Genomic DNA, 18,487 nt, shown 5'->3' with positions numbered 1-18,487 from the left:
ATACCCACCTTTATTCTTGGGGAAATTCTTTCAGCTCTCACCACAGAACCACATTTAGATGATGCCATAAAAGCGTATCCCTAGTGGAACGCACACCCCACCATAATCATTGAAAATCAAATTGAATGTGTCGGGTTTCTTTATTCATTCATTCATTCTTTTACAATAAAAAAATGTTCAACAGCAAAAAATATTACACAAATTTTTCAAATGTAAATAAATTGAATAAATAAATTGTACGAATTACGCTGTGCACGGTTGAGTTCTGATTGTGATTCAGGCAGGCGATGATATCCCTAATCGATGGATGCGATGGATGTGCCTGCGCTATGGTAGAATGTGGTGCAAGGGAAGGAAAGTTGGTTCCGTTCCAGCCACATTTGGGGGCATTTAAAACAATTAACAAGATGCGGGAACCGTTTCCAGGTGAAGGTTACTCGCTGGTACGTAACTCTCTGTATTATCATTCAAAAAGGGGTGTCTTGGCAAGTTAAAACTAAAAACGAGATACATATATTGTTCCTTTTCTTTTGCTTGTTGTTGTGCTTCCTTTGTAAATGGCATCATGTTCATCCGAACACTGATGCCCAATGGATGTCATTCTTTTATACTATATATTTATAGTATTACAAGTTAAGGTGCAGTAATGCGAAAGTTTGTGTGTGAATATGAGTGTTGGGGGTATGTGGATATGCATGGTGTTGAGATACATTCATAGTACGATATACACATGGTATAAATAATGTAAAAACTGAAGTTGAAAATCGAAAGGGGTCATATTTATACTACTCTCCTACACACATACCATAAGAGTTATCATCGATGGATATATTATTAAATGTATATGTTTAACATGAGCTTAACACGTATTGCAACAGGGCCAGAGTTTTCCAAAAGTGCTAAAAATAAATTTGTAATTTCATCAGCATTTGGGATCCACTACGATGCGATATACGATACGATACGTTAATGATTCCGTGAGTCTTAGCGGCTAGGGGGACTGTAAAATGTTGGTTGTGGTGCTGTTGAGGGGTTTTGGGGGACAAACTAACCAATGCATTGTATGTATTTATGTGGGCGTGTGGGTGGTGTTTGAGGGGGGTGGGGGGATTCATTATAATTACATTAACGATATTAAATGGTATAATAAATAACTATAATTAGCATACAATACATAGATCCCTCTCTATATATATGTAAATGGTATTGTATGTTGGATGTTGTGTGTCTCTCTCTATGTTTAAATGTTTAATCAAATGCATACTCCGGGAAGATCCCTCCTTCTACTATATATCCCTACTCTATGTCTGGGGATAAAAGCCTAACTATATTCCGCTGCTGCTGCTGCTGCTGCTGCTGCTGCTGGTGATTAGCGACTGTCATTCGGCATTTTTGATCTCTGAGTTGAGATTGCGGCAGGCTTCACGCTCCCTTTCGCGTTCCCTTTCCCGCTCGCGCTGCTCCTCCTCGAGCTTGAGGACCTTGCTCTTGAGACCACACAGTATCTCGGCAGTGGCTATGTTCTTGATGGTGCTCAGATCCAAATGTTGGCTGTGATTGTTGTTGTTGTTGTCATCGTTGTCGTGCTCCCCATGGCTGTTGCTGTTGTTCTTGTGATGTTCCGCCTCCTGCTCCTCGGCATGTTGCTGCTGCTGCTGCTCCAGTTCCAGGCTCCGATTGATCGCACTGAGCAGCTTGTGCTTACCCAAAGCCAAAGCTATGCCATTGTTGTTGTTGCTGTTGTTGCTCCCTGTGTCGCCACATTGCTTGCTGCTGTTGTTGTTCGAATCCGTTTCCATGTTCATTGCCCGACTGTTGTTGTTGTCGTCGTACTTGCGCTCATAGCCGGAGAGCTCCTCGTCATGGCCATTGTTCTGATTGCTGGCCTCGCCGGATAGGTCGTGCTCCACTTCGCGTTTTATCAGCTGTATGTCCGGCGTGGGCGTCTGCCTGGGCGTGGGCGTCGGCGTGGGTGTGGGCGTTGAGCGTGTTGGGGTTTGTGGGCGGGCCCGGCTGCCATTTGCATTCGGGATTTGTACGAGATTCAAGGCTTCCTCATCATCATCATCATCATTGTTATCATTGTGGCAGTTTCTGTTGTTGTTGTTGCCACTGCCACTGCCACTGCTTTCGTTGTTGTTGTTGTTGCTGCTGTTGCCACTGTTGGTCAGATGATGACTCTCCACGAGGCGTATCTTGAAGCTATTGTTGTGCGTCGCTGGCGGCGGTGTCTGTGGCACAATTGTCGTTATGGGCTCCATAATGTTGACGCTATCCTGTCCATGGGCGTGGCTGTGGTTATTATTGAGCGCATCGTCATGCTGCTCGGCACTCGGATAACGCTCTCGCTCCCGTTCCATCTCCTTCAGCCGCTTCTCCCCGCCCACCTCCGTGTTGTAGTGCATCAGAATCTTGCGCTTGGCCAGATATTTGTGCTGCTTGCGGGCCGAGTCCAGCATCTTCTTGCTGTTCGCCTGCAGGATGGCAAAGGAGTTGCTCTCGGACTCTGCCAGATTGATGTTGCCGCCGTTGCTGTTGTAGTTGCTGCTGCTGCTGCTGTTGTTGTTGTTGCGATTGAGATTCTTGATGAAGGTCTCCGCCAGCGTTGCCTTCGACTTGATGTGATCCCGGAAGCCGGCATAGCTGGCTCCTCCACCACCACCGCTGGACAGGGGTGTGGGGCAACGGTTGGGGCCATTGAGGGACGGTGAAGGCGAGGACTGATGCGCCTGCGGCTGTCCGGCATAGCCAGCGGCATGTCCGCTGGTTATATTGACGCTGTGTGTGCCCCGTTCGTAGCGGCACTCGGTGCCGTCGCTCTCATGCGGCGAACTAATGTCACTGGCATCGCTGTCCAGGTTTTTCTGCAAGTGAAAGTTTTCCATTTGCGTTTAGATGGCAGCGTGGATAATGGCAGAGAGATCCCAGACCCCAGACCCCAGACCCCAAGACTTCAGACCCCATACCTACCTCTGTGTGCAGCCCCTTGATCTTCATGGCCTCGGCCACCTTGAGGAACACTGGGAGATCCTCGTATTTGACATTCACCTGGCCGCTGTACATAAAGTCGAGCAGGCCGGCCATGTGACTGGCCTCCACGTCGGCCATCAGCAGAATGGGATGACTCGATGGATTCTCCAGAAAGATTTGCTGAAAGTACGGACTGCAAACGGACAAAACCTGCAACGAAAAGAGAACGAGAGAAGCGGGAGAGAAAGGAGAGAAAGGACATTGTGTGAGTGCGGGAGTTCTTGGGTGTGTGCCGCCTGTTTACCAATTTGTGGGCCTTGAATATCTTGCCGCCGGCTGCAATGGTCACGTCCACCATTTTCTCGTCCTTCTGCAGGGAGTGGAAGCCGCGGCACATGTTGCCGTGGAAGTTGTTCCACGACAGCAGATACTGGTCGATGGTGTTGGGATCTGTGTACGGCTGCTGCTGCTGCTGTTGCTTGTGCGTCTGCTGGTGCTGCTGCTGCTGCTGCTGGTGGAGCTGCTGCTGTGCTGCCTGATGCTGTGTGGCCGTGATGTGGATCTGCTGCGCCGTGGTGGGCGGCGAGCTGGGACGCGGCGTGGGCGGTTGATGGGGATGAGCGAGCTGATGGTGATGCTGCTGCTGCTGCTGCTGTTGCTGTTGCTGCTGCTGATGTTGTTGCTGCTGCTGCTGCAGCTGGTGCTGCAGATGTTGCTGCTGTTGTTGCAGCAAGTGCTGCTGCTGCTGTTGCAGGGCGTGCTGCAGACCCGGTGGCGTCGACGAGGACGACATGCGATGTGGATGCGGCGACAGGGCCGGCTGGTGGCTCATGAATCGCTGCTGCTGCTGCTGCTGTGCCTGCTGCTGGGCCTGATGATGTTGCTGCTGTGCCTGCTGCTGCTGTTGCTGCTGCTGGCGTGCATGCTGCTTGATCTTGACCATGTTCTCCTGCTGCTCCTGCTCGCGCTGTCGCATCAGCTCCTGCTTGATCTTGTACTGCTGCATGGACAGATCGTCCACGCTCTTGGACAGCTTCACCATCTCGCTGTTGCTGTTGAACTTGCTGTTGGGCAGCATCGGCTTCAGCTCGTATTTGTAATCCCCAGCGGCTCCGCTGGCAGCTGCCGCCAGCTTCCGCTCGGCAGCCTGTGCGGCGCGCTCCTTCTGCCGCCGGATCAGCTCATCGATGTCCATGTAGGCGCCGCTGGTGGCTGCGGCAATGGCCGAGGCGATAATTGGATCATCCTCAAAGACGCTGTCGTCGAGGGTCTCCTTCAATGTCTTCGTGGACGAGAAGAGACGCAGCGAGGGATCGTTGACCTGGTCGCTGAAGTAAACATCCATCAGGGTGAAGAAGGGCCACTCCCGTCGCTTGGGCTCCTCCGACATTTTGATTGCCTTGTACTCCTGCAGGAGATTGTTCCATTTCTTGATGATCTTCGACAGTGGTAGCGGCACATTGAGTTCCCGTTCCACCACGCTGAAGATTAGAGGAAATGGAGAGTGAATTATACCGTTATACCGTGGTTATGCAATCAGATACGTATCTGATGGATTGCGTTGTCTGTTGTTTGTCTACTTACGCCCAAGCATATTTGGAGGCATTTCGCTTGCCCGTAAACAGGGGCGACAGCTCCGCCCGTAATCTGATCAAAGATTTGACTTTTTCTGCTTCCCCTGCAAGTAAAGAGAATCGAAATACAAATCAGAAATTGGTCTACAGAAATTGTATAAGAATAGTGGAAAATGAGCCTTGGCCATGGACGGGGCACAGGGATATCAGGGTGCAATGATCTCGCAGAGGCTGCTGCAACTTTCCACCTGCTGCCAAATGCAATTCAAGTTTAGGCCGCTTAAGACCTCTTGGCCATATAACAGCAGCGGCAACAAATTATAGAAATCAGCAGCAGCAGCAGCAGCAAGGTTTCAATGAACCCGCGAGAGTGCAGTCCAAAGTCGGCAATCGGAATCGGATGGGGTGGAGTGGAGTGGAGTCGGGTGGGGGGATAATCACACAGCATGGCAATCGTCTGACAGCGGATCGATGGACGGTGGGCCTGTTTTGGCCCGTACCCCATACCCGTATGACTGCCCGTTCGTATGGCTAATTGCTATAACGTATCTATCAACTTTTACCCAAAAGACCAAAAATCGTAACTGAAACTGAAAATGTAGCCAAAAGTAAAGCCTAAAACCAGCAGCAGCAGCAGCAGCAGCAACCAGGCTCTTGACTCGCTCATCCATCTGCAATTGGAGATGAGCATGGCACTGGCTCCAGGGGAAGCCTCCACCAGGTTACATGGCTTATAATCCATACATACATATGTACATATGTATATATGTACATGCTTGCCAACAACAACAATGTCCATAATGACTGAAAACTATTCAACGTTGAAGAATTCATTAGCAGATTTCACTTTCGCTCATGACGACGACGACGACGACTCGACTCTGGCAACGACGACGTTCGCTTATTCCACTCTTCGCCCCGTCTTTCTTTCTTTCTTTATGTATTTACCGTAATTTCTAGTCGTTCACTTTTTCGTTTCCACTCGTCTCTGGCTCGGTGCTTTCGGTGCCTCTCTTGGTATTTCTTGTTCACGTTTCTTGTTTTTTGTGTGGCTGGCTGCACTGCATCGTCCAAGAAGTCGCACAAGCGCCTTGCCTGCTGCTACCTTGCCTCGTTGTGCCTTCAATGTGAAGATGTGGAGAGAAAATTGTCTAAAGTCGAAGCCGGATCTACGAGTGAACAAGAGCCCCAGCCACACACCGAAAGGCGGCACTGCTTTGATTTGATTTGATTTGATTTTCCCTTGTTGCCCACAGACAAAACTATAAAAACATTTTTGGTCATTTCAGATTCTATAGACAGTTCGAAAATGAACAGAGCAGAGCTAAAGAATGCTGCCAAGAGATGCCATCGATGGTGGGGGTACTTTCTAAATTTTGGAGAAATATGCACTGCCCCCTGCCCCTGGGTCATTTGGTTGGGGCTAAGACTTGATTCGTCACTTGCCTGCGGATCTGTCTGGGTTGATGTCAAGGCAAGGGCCTTACCTTAGACTTAGATTGACATCAATCTTTTGGATGGTTGAGCAATTCCCAAGCCCCCATTCGATTCGTTTAACAGTCTTATAACCTAGCCCAACCCAAAAAAAGAGCGATGCGATCGTTAACAGTAAGAAAACGAAAAGCATAACAAGCCAAAGCAAAGCCAACAACAAAAAATATTCGCAGGCAAAGCCAAAAGCAGGCAATCAACAACAACGTTTGGCTTGCCAAAAACAACCTCAACCTTCTGCGTTTGCTCTCTACGCGCGCGCGCTCGCTCGCATTGATCGTGACATGCTCAGGTTCCAAGTTCCACGCTCCCCGTTACCGTTCCCCTTCCAATCACACACAGAGCCATAACTTGGGAGCGGAGATCATTCGTTGGCGAGGGGCAAGGGGCGAGGAGGAACGGTGGAGTGGTGGAGCGCTCACGAAAAGTTTCACTTTCTTTGCAACAAGTTTTGTGCGTACCCATACCAACACTCACATACACGATCACATGTATGCGTGCGTGAGTGAGTGAGTGGTTGGGTTGGTTGCTTTGCCTTCTCTTCTCGCTTCTTTCGGTTTCTACTTTCCGTTTGCGCCCTTTTATGTAACCCAAATCCCCGATAGCAGCCGCAGCAGCAGCAGCAGCGGCAGCGCCAGCTCTTGCTGTGATGCTGCCACTGCTTTGCTTCTTTTGCAGACAACAGACAACCCAATAGGTCTGTCTTGTCTCTGAGCTACAGCAGAAGAAACAACGTTTACCGTTAGTTTCTCTTTTGGCCTATATTTGGACGAAGCGAAGCCACACAGTCACCGTCTCTGCCGCAGTCGCAGTCGACGAAGCAGTCGCTGCAAGCAGTCGTCAGAGAAGTAACAAGCAGTTGAATGCTTGCTGTTGTTGTTGCTGCTGTCTGCTTGCATGCTGATGGGATTCTTTATCTGCCGCTGCATCTATCTGCCTCTGTCTCTCCCTCTCCTTCTCTTTCCATTTCTATTTTACAGTGTCTGTTGTGTGCTCTGTGTCCACTTCCGTTTTTGGAGGAGCCAGAGCACTTTCGTGCAACGAGAACCGGTTCTACTTTTACGCCACAGCACTGCTTGCTCCCAACGCACACAATTCTACGCTTTTTGGGGATCTTTATGAACACATCGCCCACATACTGATTCGTAGAAGGAAGGTTTTTTTGGCAGAGGGTTTCATACTTTTTCTTGGGATCTTCAGACACAATTCTGAGTCAACGTTTTGCCTTGACAACTCTAGAATTTCATGTATTATTGTCATTGGAGGACGATAACTGCTTAGAATGTCTGTTAGCTGCTGGCGTATGGCCGCTTGGTTGCTTATTTATTTGGTTATTGGCTGTGGATAGTTGGTAAGCTTCTTTGGGGCCCGGTTTCCATTGTGCTGGCTCTGACTATCTGTTGCGGTTCGTTTCGTTTCGCTTGCTTTCTTTTTGCCACGCTTATTTGGCTTCTTGCACTTTTCTTTTTCTTTCACTGAGGCACAGGCTGAGGCACAGACTGAGGCACAGACTGAGGCCCAGGCCCCTGCTCGTGGCTCTTATAGAAACGAAAACTTGTGAAGGCGATACGATACGATGGCAAGTTTTCTTCTTTCTTCTTGCTTAATTCTTTGTTTGTTTGATTAAACGTGGAATTGTTAACCGTGACGTTTCGTTTTTTGCTTTGCTTTGCTTCTTTTCTTTTGCTTTTGCATCTCTCTTCTTTTGCGTGAGAATTTCTAATTGGGTCAGGATTTGTGTGGGTTTCTTCTTGGTTCTTGGTCTCTCTCTTTCTTCTTAGAGCTGCCTGCCTGCATGGCACACAACGTTGCAGGCTCTGGAAATTAATGAAGCATTTGACGTGCCCTACTCTCGATCAGCGATCTGCGATCAGCGGGTACTGAAAGTGATTGGGGGGCAGCTTTAATGCTTCACAAGAAGCTGTCTTGGTATTCGACTCGAGATTGGGATTGAGATATGGGCCATTGGGCGACATTGATGGATGGCAGACAGTTCTATCGCTTTCCCGATTGTATGCCTTTGAAAATTAACCCTGAACTTCGGCGCACTGCTTGAAATTTTTAAACTCAAATCCAAAAAGGAACGCAAGAATTCCTATAGATATGGGTTTGGGTATGGGCATGGGGGAGAGGCACCAACTTTGGGCATGAATATGGTAACCCGATCTCCATGCCAAATCCAAAGAAACTCAAGCATGAGGCGAACGGCGGCTTTCCCAGCTCAGTTTTCTTTTACTGCTGCTGCTGTTGCATTTCCTTTTCCTTTGGCTTCGACTTTGCTTCGAAGTTTTCACCAGCAAAAGCAGCAACAGCAGCATTGAAAATGCGCATACGCCCCATATGCCAGCACCAGCTCTCAGCTCTCAGGCTGCACTCACCATGCAAGTCATCGACCAGGCACAGGCACAGGCAGCCAACGGCAACGGCAAACCGAGGCGAGTGCCATTTAATTCTTGGCTTTTACTTTCTCCCAAATGATGCACAAATGAGTCTGGAGTGGAAGCAAAGCGAAACGGCAAAAGCAAACACTCGACTCGTACCCGTACCGCGTACTCCTATTTGTTATGATTTTTTCCAAAGAAAACAATCTAGAAGAAAGTCAGAGCAGAGCAGAGCAGAGTGGAGCCAGCCACAAAAGACAAAAGTCAAAAGTTGCTAATAGGCTTGGAAAATCGGGGGGAAAAACACCGCTGCCAAAGCTGGAAAATAGATGATATAAAAACCAAACCGAACGAAAACTGTGAAGCGATGGAGCGTTGGCTTAGAGCGGAGCGGAGTAACTTGTTGTTGGGGAATTTTCTTGCAGCCAGGCGGACTTTTCTCTTTGTGTTGTGGCTGTTGCTGTGGCTGCTGTTGCTTTTCCATTGCAGTTGCTGTGGCAGTTGAATGTACGCTAAGCGACTGTGGAAATTCCGCACCACATATAATCATGACCAGCAACGTCATGATCATCATTATCAACATCATCATAACGAGCCTGGCAATCATCGTCATTATCATGGACATCGCATCGTCAGAAGTAATTTAGGAAAAACTATTTTCTTCGTGTGTTTTTTTTTTATTTTTCTGCATTTTCTCTCTCTGGCAAGTTTTATGCTGCTTTTCCGCTGCTGCTGCTGCTGCTTTTGGCTTTGGGAAACATTTTCGTTGAACTTTTCATGCATGCATTCGCTACTTGGGGGGGAAGTTAGCAGCAGGCTCTCCCCTCCCGAAATATTGTGTGCCCGCTGTTATTGTGATAATCTCATTGTTTGGCGAGAAGGTTTTTTGAACTTTTACCAAACAGATTTTCCCTTTCCTTTCCTTCGTGTGTGTGTGCTGCCTCTCGTTTGTCATGCTGCATGCTGCATGCTGCATATTTTTGCCACAAAGTCTCAGAGTATTTTTTTTGAAAGTGCAACAATGAGGCGGGGCACACAATTTACCATGCAACAATATTCAACATTTGTCTGTTTGCATTTTCTAATTGCGATGCAAATGTAGAGAAATATCTAACCCTGCTCGAGGCAAAGGAAAATTCACTTTTAATTTCAGTGGCTCCTCCCACTCTCCCATTGATTATTCTTATCATGTATTGGCACAGAGCTCTAGCTAACTGTAAACGATCAGCATAAAGTACGAGCATACCCGATGCACGCGCTCGGCTTTCCGTTCGGCTTCGTCTTCGGGTTTCGGTCGTTCGAAAACTTTCACTTTGCGCCCGCCGCGTCAGAAGCAAAAGCAGCAAAAGCAACAGCAAATAAAAGCCAACCCAAAGCTCTAATGTTAATGTAAATAGCGGTAAGAGCCGCCAAGACCCGTACACCCATACACACACACACACACACACAGGCACACGCATAGACATTACGTGCTTCAGATCTATCAGCGACCAGAGTTACTCCTCACCCCGCCCCTCCCCGCCTTTTGAAACAAAAGAAAAGAAAAAAGAAACCCCAAAAGATATGCCAAATCATTTACTTAATACAAAAAAAGTATCTTTTGTTGCTCCAACTTCAAGATAACTTGTCCAAGAGAGAAATATATCTACAACAACAATAAAAACCAAATTAAAATTGCGGCATCTTGCATAAAACAACAACAACAAGCAACTTAACCTTCCCCACACGAAATACACCAAAAATAAAATAAAATAAAAAATCAAATGGTTTTTTTGTTTGTTTCTTGAACATTTTGCGCCCTCGCCTAAGACAATTATCCATCCACTCGATATGAGATGACTTGTGCTTAAATCATGGGGATAGTCGTGTGTGTAGCTACGAAATTAGTTTGGTAACTTTCTAACCCCCCACCACTGTTACTCATCTGTGGCTGTCCCAATCGAATCACTCAGCATCTCTTCAATTTGTGGGTCACTCCTTTTTTTGCCTATTATTCAATTCCATGCTGCCTGCTGCCTGCTCCCTGCTACTGCGGGGCACTCTTCCGCTCTTAGGGGAAGCAGCAAAACCTAAAGTGAAAGTTCTAATAAAACGAGCAGCCGGGAACGAGCAGCAAACTTCAAACAATCAAAATGTATGCAACAGAGCGCAGAGGTGTTACAAGGGGAGCAGCGGCAGTGGCCACTGTTGTGGTAGTCCGTCGTAGATTGTGTGCAGAAAGAAAGGCAACAGCAAATGGCAAAAGAAACTGATGAATGGAGGATGTAAAAATAAAATTAAGCATTTCTTTTTCTTGGTCTCTCTGTTCGTGAAAGATACAAATGGCTCATTTATATTTCTCTTTTTGTTTGCGCGAACAATAACGTCTGCGATTCTTTCTGTATCTTTCTACCACTCGTTTCCTTTGGGTAATTTCGAATTAATTGCAAAGCTGAAGCAGAGTGAAATGTAACCATGAATCGATCAATCTAGAGGGCTTTGTGTGTGAGCTTCAGCTTAAGTACTTTGCTTCGGTTGCCAAGCGCTGGAAAGTCTTTCCCCTCTAGAGTGTTGATTGCATAAAACATAATTTACTCTGCGGCAACTCCGCGCTTCTCGCACGTTTCAGCGGCCAATTAAACTTCAGCACTAACCCAAAAACGCAAACATTATAAAAGAATTTATAATAAGCAAAGTTGCATAATGGAGCAGGAGGAGGAGGAGGGTAGAGCCAGGGACTAGGAAGCAAACTGCTAAACTTGGAATAAGAAAACTCACGCAACGCAGCTGGCAAGGGGGGAGTAGGTGATATAATCGCATAGATGCTACAAGTGGCTAATGACATTGGGCAGCGCAGAGATCTCAGATCTGAGATCGGCTGCTTGCGGTAACTTTCCCAAAAATATTTCAAGACGAATGACAAGGTACAAGATACAGGCAGACCAACGTCTGTCCGATATTGCATAATGCCGAATACGAAAATAGAAAACCGAAAAACAGAAACAAGAAACATCGACAACAATCGAAATAGGAAAAAATAAAAATAAAAAAAAGATACAGCGGGGGGAAATAACACTGAAGAAATTGATGTATGTCCGTCTGTTGGTAATATCATTTGTAGCGGTTTATCAGCCAACGGTATTAATGGGGCAACCTCCACTCCACTTCACGCCACACACGACTCCACTCCACTTCACACCACACCACACCACACTCCACTCCCTCCCCCCTGCGATACTTGGCCAACGCCAACATTTAAACTATTTTCTTGTTATGTGAATTTTTGGCAAACGAAATTTGGCCAACAGAAAACCCGATGAGTCATTCTAGATAATTGTGCGGGTTTTATTTTTTGTCGATAAGCAATAAGTAAAATTGAAAACGAACAAGAAACAGAAACCAAATCGAAACGAAACGAGACAACATGGCGCATACGCAACATGGGCCAGCAGAGAGTTTGCTTTCGGCTTCGAGAGAGATCCACACGCGTCGCTTCGGGTTTCGTCTCCCAGGAATCTGTTGCAATCCACATCGCCTCTCGGTCTTTCGCTGTCTGCTGGCTGGGACATTGAACTCGAAAACAGCATAAAGTTTGTAAACAAAACTCGATTATGCAAGAGGCCTTAATTATAATGGAAATGGAAATGGAAATGCCAAAAACAACGAACGACAAACAGAGAAGCAGCAGTTGCAGTTGCCTGAGCTGTTACTTTGACTCTGACTCTGAAGCTGACTCTGAGACGACTCTGACTGGCTGACTCTGACTGGCTGACTCTGACGGCTTATGTTGCTTCGAAAACCAAAGCTGAAGGCTAAGCGTGTTGAGAATTGGCAAGGGATACGGAGACACTGCCACGCCACTCATTTCGGCTTAGCCATCAGACATCAAAATCCATTTGCATGGCCATGAAAAGTGCTACGAAAAACTGGGTCAACTTTTGACAGGACACCTCCAGAGAGCGGATAGAGAGGAGAGTGGCAAATCGACTTTTAATAGCCACAGAAGAGAAATTAATGAACGGCGCACAAAGGAAACATAAATTCTGCAGCTGGAAAGGGACTCACAGAAGCAGAGTGAGGCAGCGTCGGCTTTGGCGAGCAAGCAAGAAAGAAAAAGAAAGAAAAAAAAACGAAGAAACGAAGCAACAACTTTCACCTATTAATATTCGTGTCGTACAAACGGCAGAAGCCAGAGAAGCCACAAGTCAGGCAAAGAGAAAGAGACAGGGAGACAGCACTGTAGAAGCAGCAGCAGCAGAAGAAACGAAACGACTGCCCGCTGCTGCTGCTGCTGCTGCTGCTGCTGCTAGTCACTGGCGATGCTCGACAAAAGCCACATCGCATCGCATCGCATTGGATAGCCCGCTTGGGAGACTGCGACTTCAGACTGAGACTCCAAACTGGCTGCAAGCAGCCAGCAGCCAGCACCAACTCCAACCTCGACTCGCAACTTCGATGCCGCCTGCCACTGGATGAGCTTGAGCGGCTCGGGCTACCCCTTCCGCTGGCATATAAAACTTTCTATAAAAAAGTTGTTTTTGCTTTTTGTTTTGTAAATTTCTTTCTTGCTCTGCAGGTTGGTACGAGCCCAGCTCGCAGCTCGCAGCTTGTTTGTTTGTTGCTTTCGCTGTGCATTCTGCGGCGCAGACTTGCAAGAGGGCAAAGGGTTAGGGGGCAACTAATCAAGCGAACCCCATTAACCTGACATAGGTGTGGGTGATGAGAGTTAAAGAACAAGTTTTTGGTAGAAGTTAGAAGATGGTTAAGTAGGACCCAATCCCAGTCCCCAAAATCTGTGCAACTTACAACAATATCTCGTGGAGTATTGGCAATTAGCATTGACTGTTGGTGTCATAATCTCGTTGGCAGCCATATCCAATTTCAATTTGCCACAGTTCCTCGTTGTTAGTCCAAATCCTTGCTGGCTGATTGGCCTTGTGCTTCTGCTGCTGCTGCTGCTGCTGCTGCTGCTGTTGTTAATCCAAAAGTGAGACGTTTCTTGCTTGATTTATTTCTTGATAGTTTTCTCTTGCTGGGCTTATTTGGTTGTTATTTGCCTGGCTGTTGTCATTGTACGTTGCGGTGTGGGCAATTTGTATATATATTTTATTTATAATTCAAGTGGCACTCACGCACACGCAGCCCCCCGAAAAATCACTTTCACTTTTCCGTTTTGATATGCGGAGAACACAAGACGCGACGACAACGGATCGATCGCTCAGGTCAATAAAAAACTGTTGTGTGTTGGGTTTGATGTTTAGTATGGGTTGTGGGGGGGAAGTTGAACTTATTAGAAAGCCTAAAGTCCATCCGCAAAGTCAAGAGGAGTCAACATTTTGATGGCATTTCGTTATGCTGCATGTTGCATGCAGATCTTTGATGTATAAACTCGGATTTTGTTCGCACTGTAGGGAGCACACACTGAAATTTCTGATGAAATTTTTGTATATTTTTTGGGGTCCGCTTGTTGGGTTGATGTTCACTGCGCAGACGCGACGTTACTGAGTCGGCGGACTTTCTACGAGTGCGCTGGCGCTGTCTGTTGCTGTGTGTGCAGAGTTGTAGATTCTTCCACGCAGAGAGATGTTTGTTGAATATGTTTGCTTGCAGGCTGGCCAGTGTGTCGCTTTTGAAGAGATTCTTGCGCGCCGAACGTTTTGAACGTAACGTCTGCCTCGAACCACTGTCGACGTCTGTGCGGCGGCGCACAGTGAAACCAGCGCTTATCCTCAAAGATCGACTAAGAAATTTCATGCCCCATTCCATTTCGTTTCTCGCAGCGACGCTTTCGCTTACCACAAACACATGGACACACTTGTATGTGTTCTGTGCGCTGCTAAGCTTCGGTTCGGTCTGTGCTTTTACCATTTCTTTCTCTCTCCATCTTCACAGCACGAACCGAACGGAGCTCGCTCGCTCGCTCGCTCGCTCGGGCGCTCTTCTACAAGTTTGGTTCTTCGTTAAAGTCTTTTGTTTTGATTTGCAGTTTGCCTGCCATGTGCTTCGCGCTTCGAGTAAGAGTTTCGCCTTGGGAGCCAGCACACACACACACACACACGCACACTAATTATTTACAGTTTCAATTCCGAAACGTTCCACGGCAACTTTTATAACTTTAACTTTCATCGCATCACGGCGCTCGCTCGCTGCCGCTTCTAAGCTTTTCGGCTGCTTCTCTTTTGCTTCTTTCCTTTTCCTCTCCTCTCCTTTCATTTCGCTTCCCTTCCCCTGCCTTGCTTTCCTATACATTTTGTGCTTGTGCAAATTACAACTTTCGTCTATTTTTGTCAAGATTTTTTTGATAATTATATAATTTAAAACATATTTTTTGGTCGGCTTTTGGGTTTGGCCTTTGTTTCGCCGTGCAACTTGTGCGAGCCCGAGCTGGAGCCAGACACAATTTGTATTTCTGTTCGCTTTGCCTTTCCAACCAATTCCCATTGTGTTGCTTCAGTTTTTACTTTTCTTTGTGGCTAATTACGCACAAGGAGAGTGAAACTCCATTAGATTCTTAATTATACTTTAATTGCCCCCCGCAAAACAACAACAACAACTGCCATATAATATGTATGAAGATGGAGCTGGAGCTGAAATTATCTTTCAGTATCTTGGAAGTAGTCTGGAGTTGCATTTGGAAATCTTTCACTGCTGCATTTAGTAGCTTTTGTTGCTGCTGCATGCTCAGTGAGCGTTGCAAGCTCTGACTTCAGTCCAGGCTCCATTTTAAGTATCTTGCTCGATGTTTTTGGGCGCTCTCTGTGCACTTACAGTTGTTTCGTTTGTCTTAGCTGCTGCTTCTCCACCTCTTGCTGCTGCCTGCTGCGGATGCTTGCAGTTGTATTTGTAGTTGTACAAAAACTTTCTAATGTAGAAGATGTCTGCTATACCGCGTACATTTTCCCTGCCGCTACTCCATTGTGCCGCGATTGAATTGCCTTTTGCTCGCTCACACGCAGTAGTTCGAATCTCTGGGTAGGCCTCTGTTTATTCTGCTTTTTCTTTTTCTTTATTTTTCTCTTTCTTTTTGGAGTTTTCTCACAGCTTGAGAAATTGTCCAAGAATTGTCGAAGGCTGGTTGTAAGGTCTGTAAGAGCGCTACCAATGCGATTCCAAATTCTATGGGCTCCATCGATTGATGGTAATTCTGTCAGGTGGGGTGAAAGTTGTAGAGGACTGGGACTGTTACACATGGAGATGTAAGTCAGCTTCATTACGTGCAACTAAGAATGATGCAGGCAGAGAGTTTTGACATAAATGCTTAGGAAATACATATCTCTCATGGGATGTGTCACAATCAAAGACATCGGCAGACTTTCCATCCATCTAATAGGCCCAAAAACCAAAAAAAATGTTGTATTTAGATGCTAATATGAAACGGAATATTTTTTTCTTTTGTTTCTCTCATCGAGAAAACGAAAACTCATTTGGGCCTTTGATTTGCCAGCAACAATGAAGGAGCTAATATATTTAATTGGAAGCCCGGTTCGTTATATAAACCTGAGTAGAGCAGAGCCAGAACCAGCAAAAGAAAACTCTCAACAAAGATACAGAGATGTATCTGTGTCTGTATCGTGGGGCCAAATGATTAATGCAGCCAAAAGCCGAGACCTACAAAGCCACCAATCGTATTTTCACTTTTTAATAATTAACATAAAATTATGAACAAGACGAAGAAGATGGAGCAGAAGACGCAAAACGCCCGAAGAACTAAAAAAAAAGATGAAAACGATGCCAGCGAGCATTGGAGGCACCCCAAAAAGACAGTCGGACGAACGACAAGAATAAGCCATGAAAGTTGTAAATTCTTAAAGAAAAAGGAGAGAAGAGATCTCTCTCTGTGCGTGTGATTTCATAAAGTCTCGTAAAGAACCAGCACATGACTAAGCCAGCCGAGAAGACTAAATACAGTCGAACATTAAGCCCCGGCCAGAAGAAGAATTTTAAGTGAAATGAGGATATTTTTTTTGGAACAAAAGTTTTTCCCGAAAGCGGCCATCGTGGGCCAACTGACCCAATTACCCATTTAAGCCCAAACGAAATAACCAAAAAGAATGAGAAGAGATGGTTGCAGATGGAGTGGGAGTATGCACAAGACGAGCAAGTAACAGTTATGTGACGGGCAGACAATCGAAAGTTTATGTCATTCTGCCGACAGCAACTTAGGAGCGGCAAGCAGTGGTAAGCAGTGGAAACGGTAATAAAGAAGCCAAATGCAGCCTAAAGGAACGGCAAACAGTGGAAAGCCGTGCAAGTGGGAGTAATGTCGATTGATGGAGCCTGAAGATACGGCAAGCAGTGGAAAGCAGTGTTAGTGGGAGACATGAAGACTGATACAGCCTGAAGATAAATTTAAGACAAATCCGACAGGAGTGAAGAAGCAGCTCTTGCTGGCTGGTTAGTTCTTTTGGGCACCCAAAGGGTTTGTTCAAAGCATCTGAAAGTAAGTGCTACACCAGACAGTTGTGTGAGATCTGCCTTTCTGTTTGTAATCTCTCCCCTCCTGCCATCCAGCCACAAGCGAGTGAAATATAAAACAATTTTTCGAAAGTCATGGCAACGAAAATAAATGATTCTTGCGCGGAATGGAGTATCTTTTCATAGGCCTACCAGTGGCAGTACCAGCCAGCCAGCCAGCCAGCCAGCACGAACAATTGAGAGCAACAAAGCCTCAAGAAAAGAAAAAGTAACTTCACACCAACAGACCAAACACACACACACACACACACAAACACAGCAATAAGCAGCGTCCGTTGCTGACCAGCCAAAATCGAAAAAGATACACGAAAAGAGAAACAGAAAATAAAATAATAAAATCGAAACATGAAACATTCTGATTGTATGGAGAGCCCCCCATGGAAGTAGGTCAAGCAGCGCAGTTGCCGTCACCGTCACCGTCTCTGTCTCTGTCGCTGCTGCCTCTACTGCTTGGCTCCGTCATCGCCAACGCGCTCTTGGACTTGGCTTTGGCTTTGCCTTTGCCTGTGGCTTTGACGTTCGCTCTGGCTGGCAGTGGGTCTCGGTCTTGGTCTTGCTCTTGCTCTTGCTCTTGGAACTTCGGGGAGCCCACACAGACACAAGCAGAACAAAAATAAACACAAACACAAACACAAACACAGGCACAGAGACGAGGCACAGAAGAGACCGCTGACGGAATACTTAAGCATCCGCGTCCACTTGCACTTTCTTTTTCAAGCTCTGCCTGCTTTTGCTGTGGGTTTTTGCTTTTCTCATTCTACTTCTGCTTCTGTTGCTGCTTTTCCAGTTCCCACTGACAGTCCCCAGTCCCATGGCTCGAGTTCGTGCCTGAAGTCTTTCGCTTTAGCTCTGCAGCACGTTTGCTTCGTTCGGTTGGTTGGCTTTCGCTTTGCTTTGCTTGGTGCTCTTTCCCCCGCACTTTGATGGTGGAGGTGCTGCTGTTGGGACTGCGGCTGTCAGCAAACATGTTCTGCCAAGCATTTGGAGGCTCGTGCTTGGCCATCTATTAGATTAGACTTAGATTGTCCAGCCGTTATTTGACTATTATTTATCGATTAGGCTGGACAGTCAGACAACACTTTATCCACGGGACAAACAATGAACAGAAATGGGAGAATCTTTGCGAGCATTGGCTAAAACACTTTCTTTTTAGAATTACCACACTCCGAGTAAATCTATTCGACATGACTGATTCGTATTTATTTTTCGTTACTGGATATCATTGGGTTTGTTTGTGCAGACATTCAGCATGAATCTCCCCAGTTCCACGGATGCTGCTTGTTGTCATCCAGTGCCATTTTAACAGACCCAAATGCTAAAGCGCGGATGTGCACTCAATAGGCGCCCCTTTGACTGGGGCGACCAACAACATTTGGTCAAACTGGCGCCAGCTTATAAAATTTCCATCGAAGTTCCAAAAATTGCCGTAAAGGTTCCTGTAATTCCGGAATAATACAACCGGAAAAGCCAAGCATCGCAGGACTACCGCTAGAGGGCTACACTTATCCATAATGGAAGTATAATATCAGTTACCATATTAACGCATATATGGCATATACATATTCCACTGTGTCACGGTCCAAGACTAAAAACTCAATTTTTCTCTACACTTTTCAT

The 18,487-nt window shown here is 46.4% G+C and overlaps 1 protein-coding gene across 1 annotated transcript; it reads right to left on the bottom strand.

Moving 5' to 3' along the window:
• Positions 1–203: 203 nt before the first annotated feature.
• On the bottom strand, positions 204–14,075 carry LOC117582760 (broad-complex core protein isoforms 1/2/3/4/5). Its single transcript, XM_034270723.1, has 5 exons — positions 13,202–14,075; positions 4,555–4,648; positions 3,275–4,451; positions 2,971–3,180; positions 204–2,864 (listed from the first exon to the last, which is right to left on the bottom strand). The coding sequence occupies exons 1-5, from the start codon at positions 13,266–13,268 to the stop codon at positions 1,380–1,382; spliced, it is 3,033 nt and encodes a 1,010-aa protein (XP_034126614.1). The 5' UTR covers positions 13,269–14,075; the 3' UTR covers positions 204–1,379.
• Between the last annotated feature and the right edge of the window lie 4,412 nt (positions 14,076–18,487).

Source organism: Drosophila guanche, unplaced genomic scaffold (assembly GCF_900245975.1).
Source record: "Drosophila guanche unplaced genomic scaffold, DGUA_6, whole genome shotgun sequence".
Taxonomy (NCBI): domain Eukaryota; kingdom Metazoa; phylum Arthropoda; class Insecta; order Diptera; family Drosophilidae; genus Drosophila; species Drosophila guanche.
The sequence above is the reverse complement of the archived record's forward strand: the minus strand, read 5'-3'. Positions and strand labels throughout refer to the sequence as shown.

Excerpts from the sequence above, each read along its gene's own strand:
- LOC117582760 (XM_034270723.1), bottom strand. The coding sequence starts at position 13,268 with ATGGCTGCCAACGAGATTATGACACCAACAGTCAATGCTAATTGCCAA. Across the intron at positions 4,452-4,554 it reads GCCTCCAAATATGCTTGGGC|CGTGGTGGAACGGGAACTCA; the intron begins GTAAGTAGACAA and ends TCTAATCTTCAG. Across the intron at positions 2,865-2,970 it reads TCAAGGGGCTGCACACAGAG|AAAAACCTGGACAGCGATGC; the intron begins GTAGGTATGGGG and ends TTTCACTTGCAG.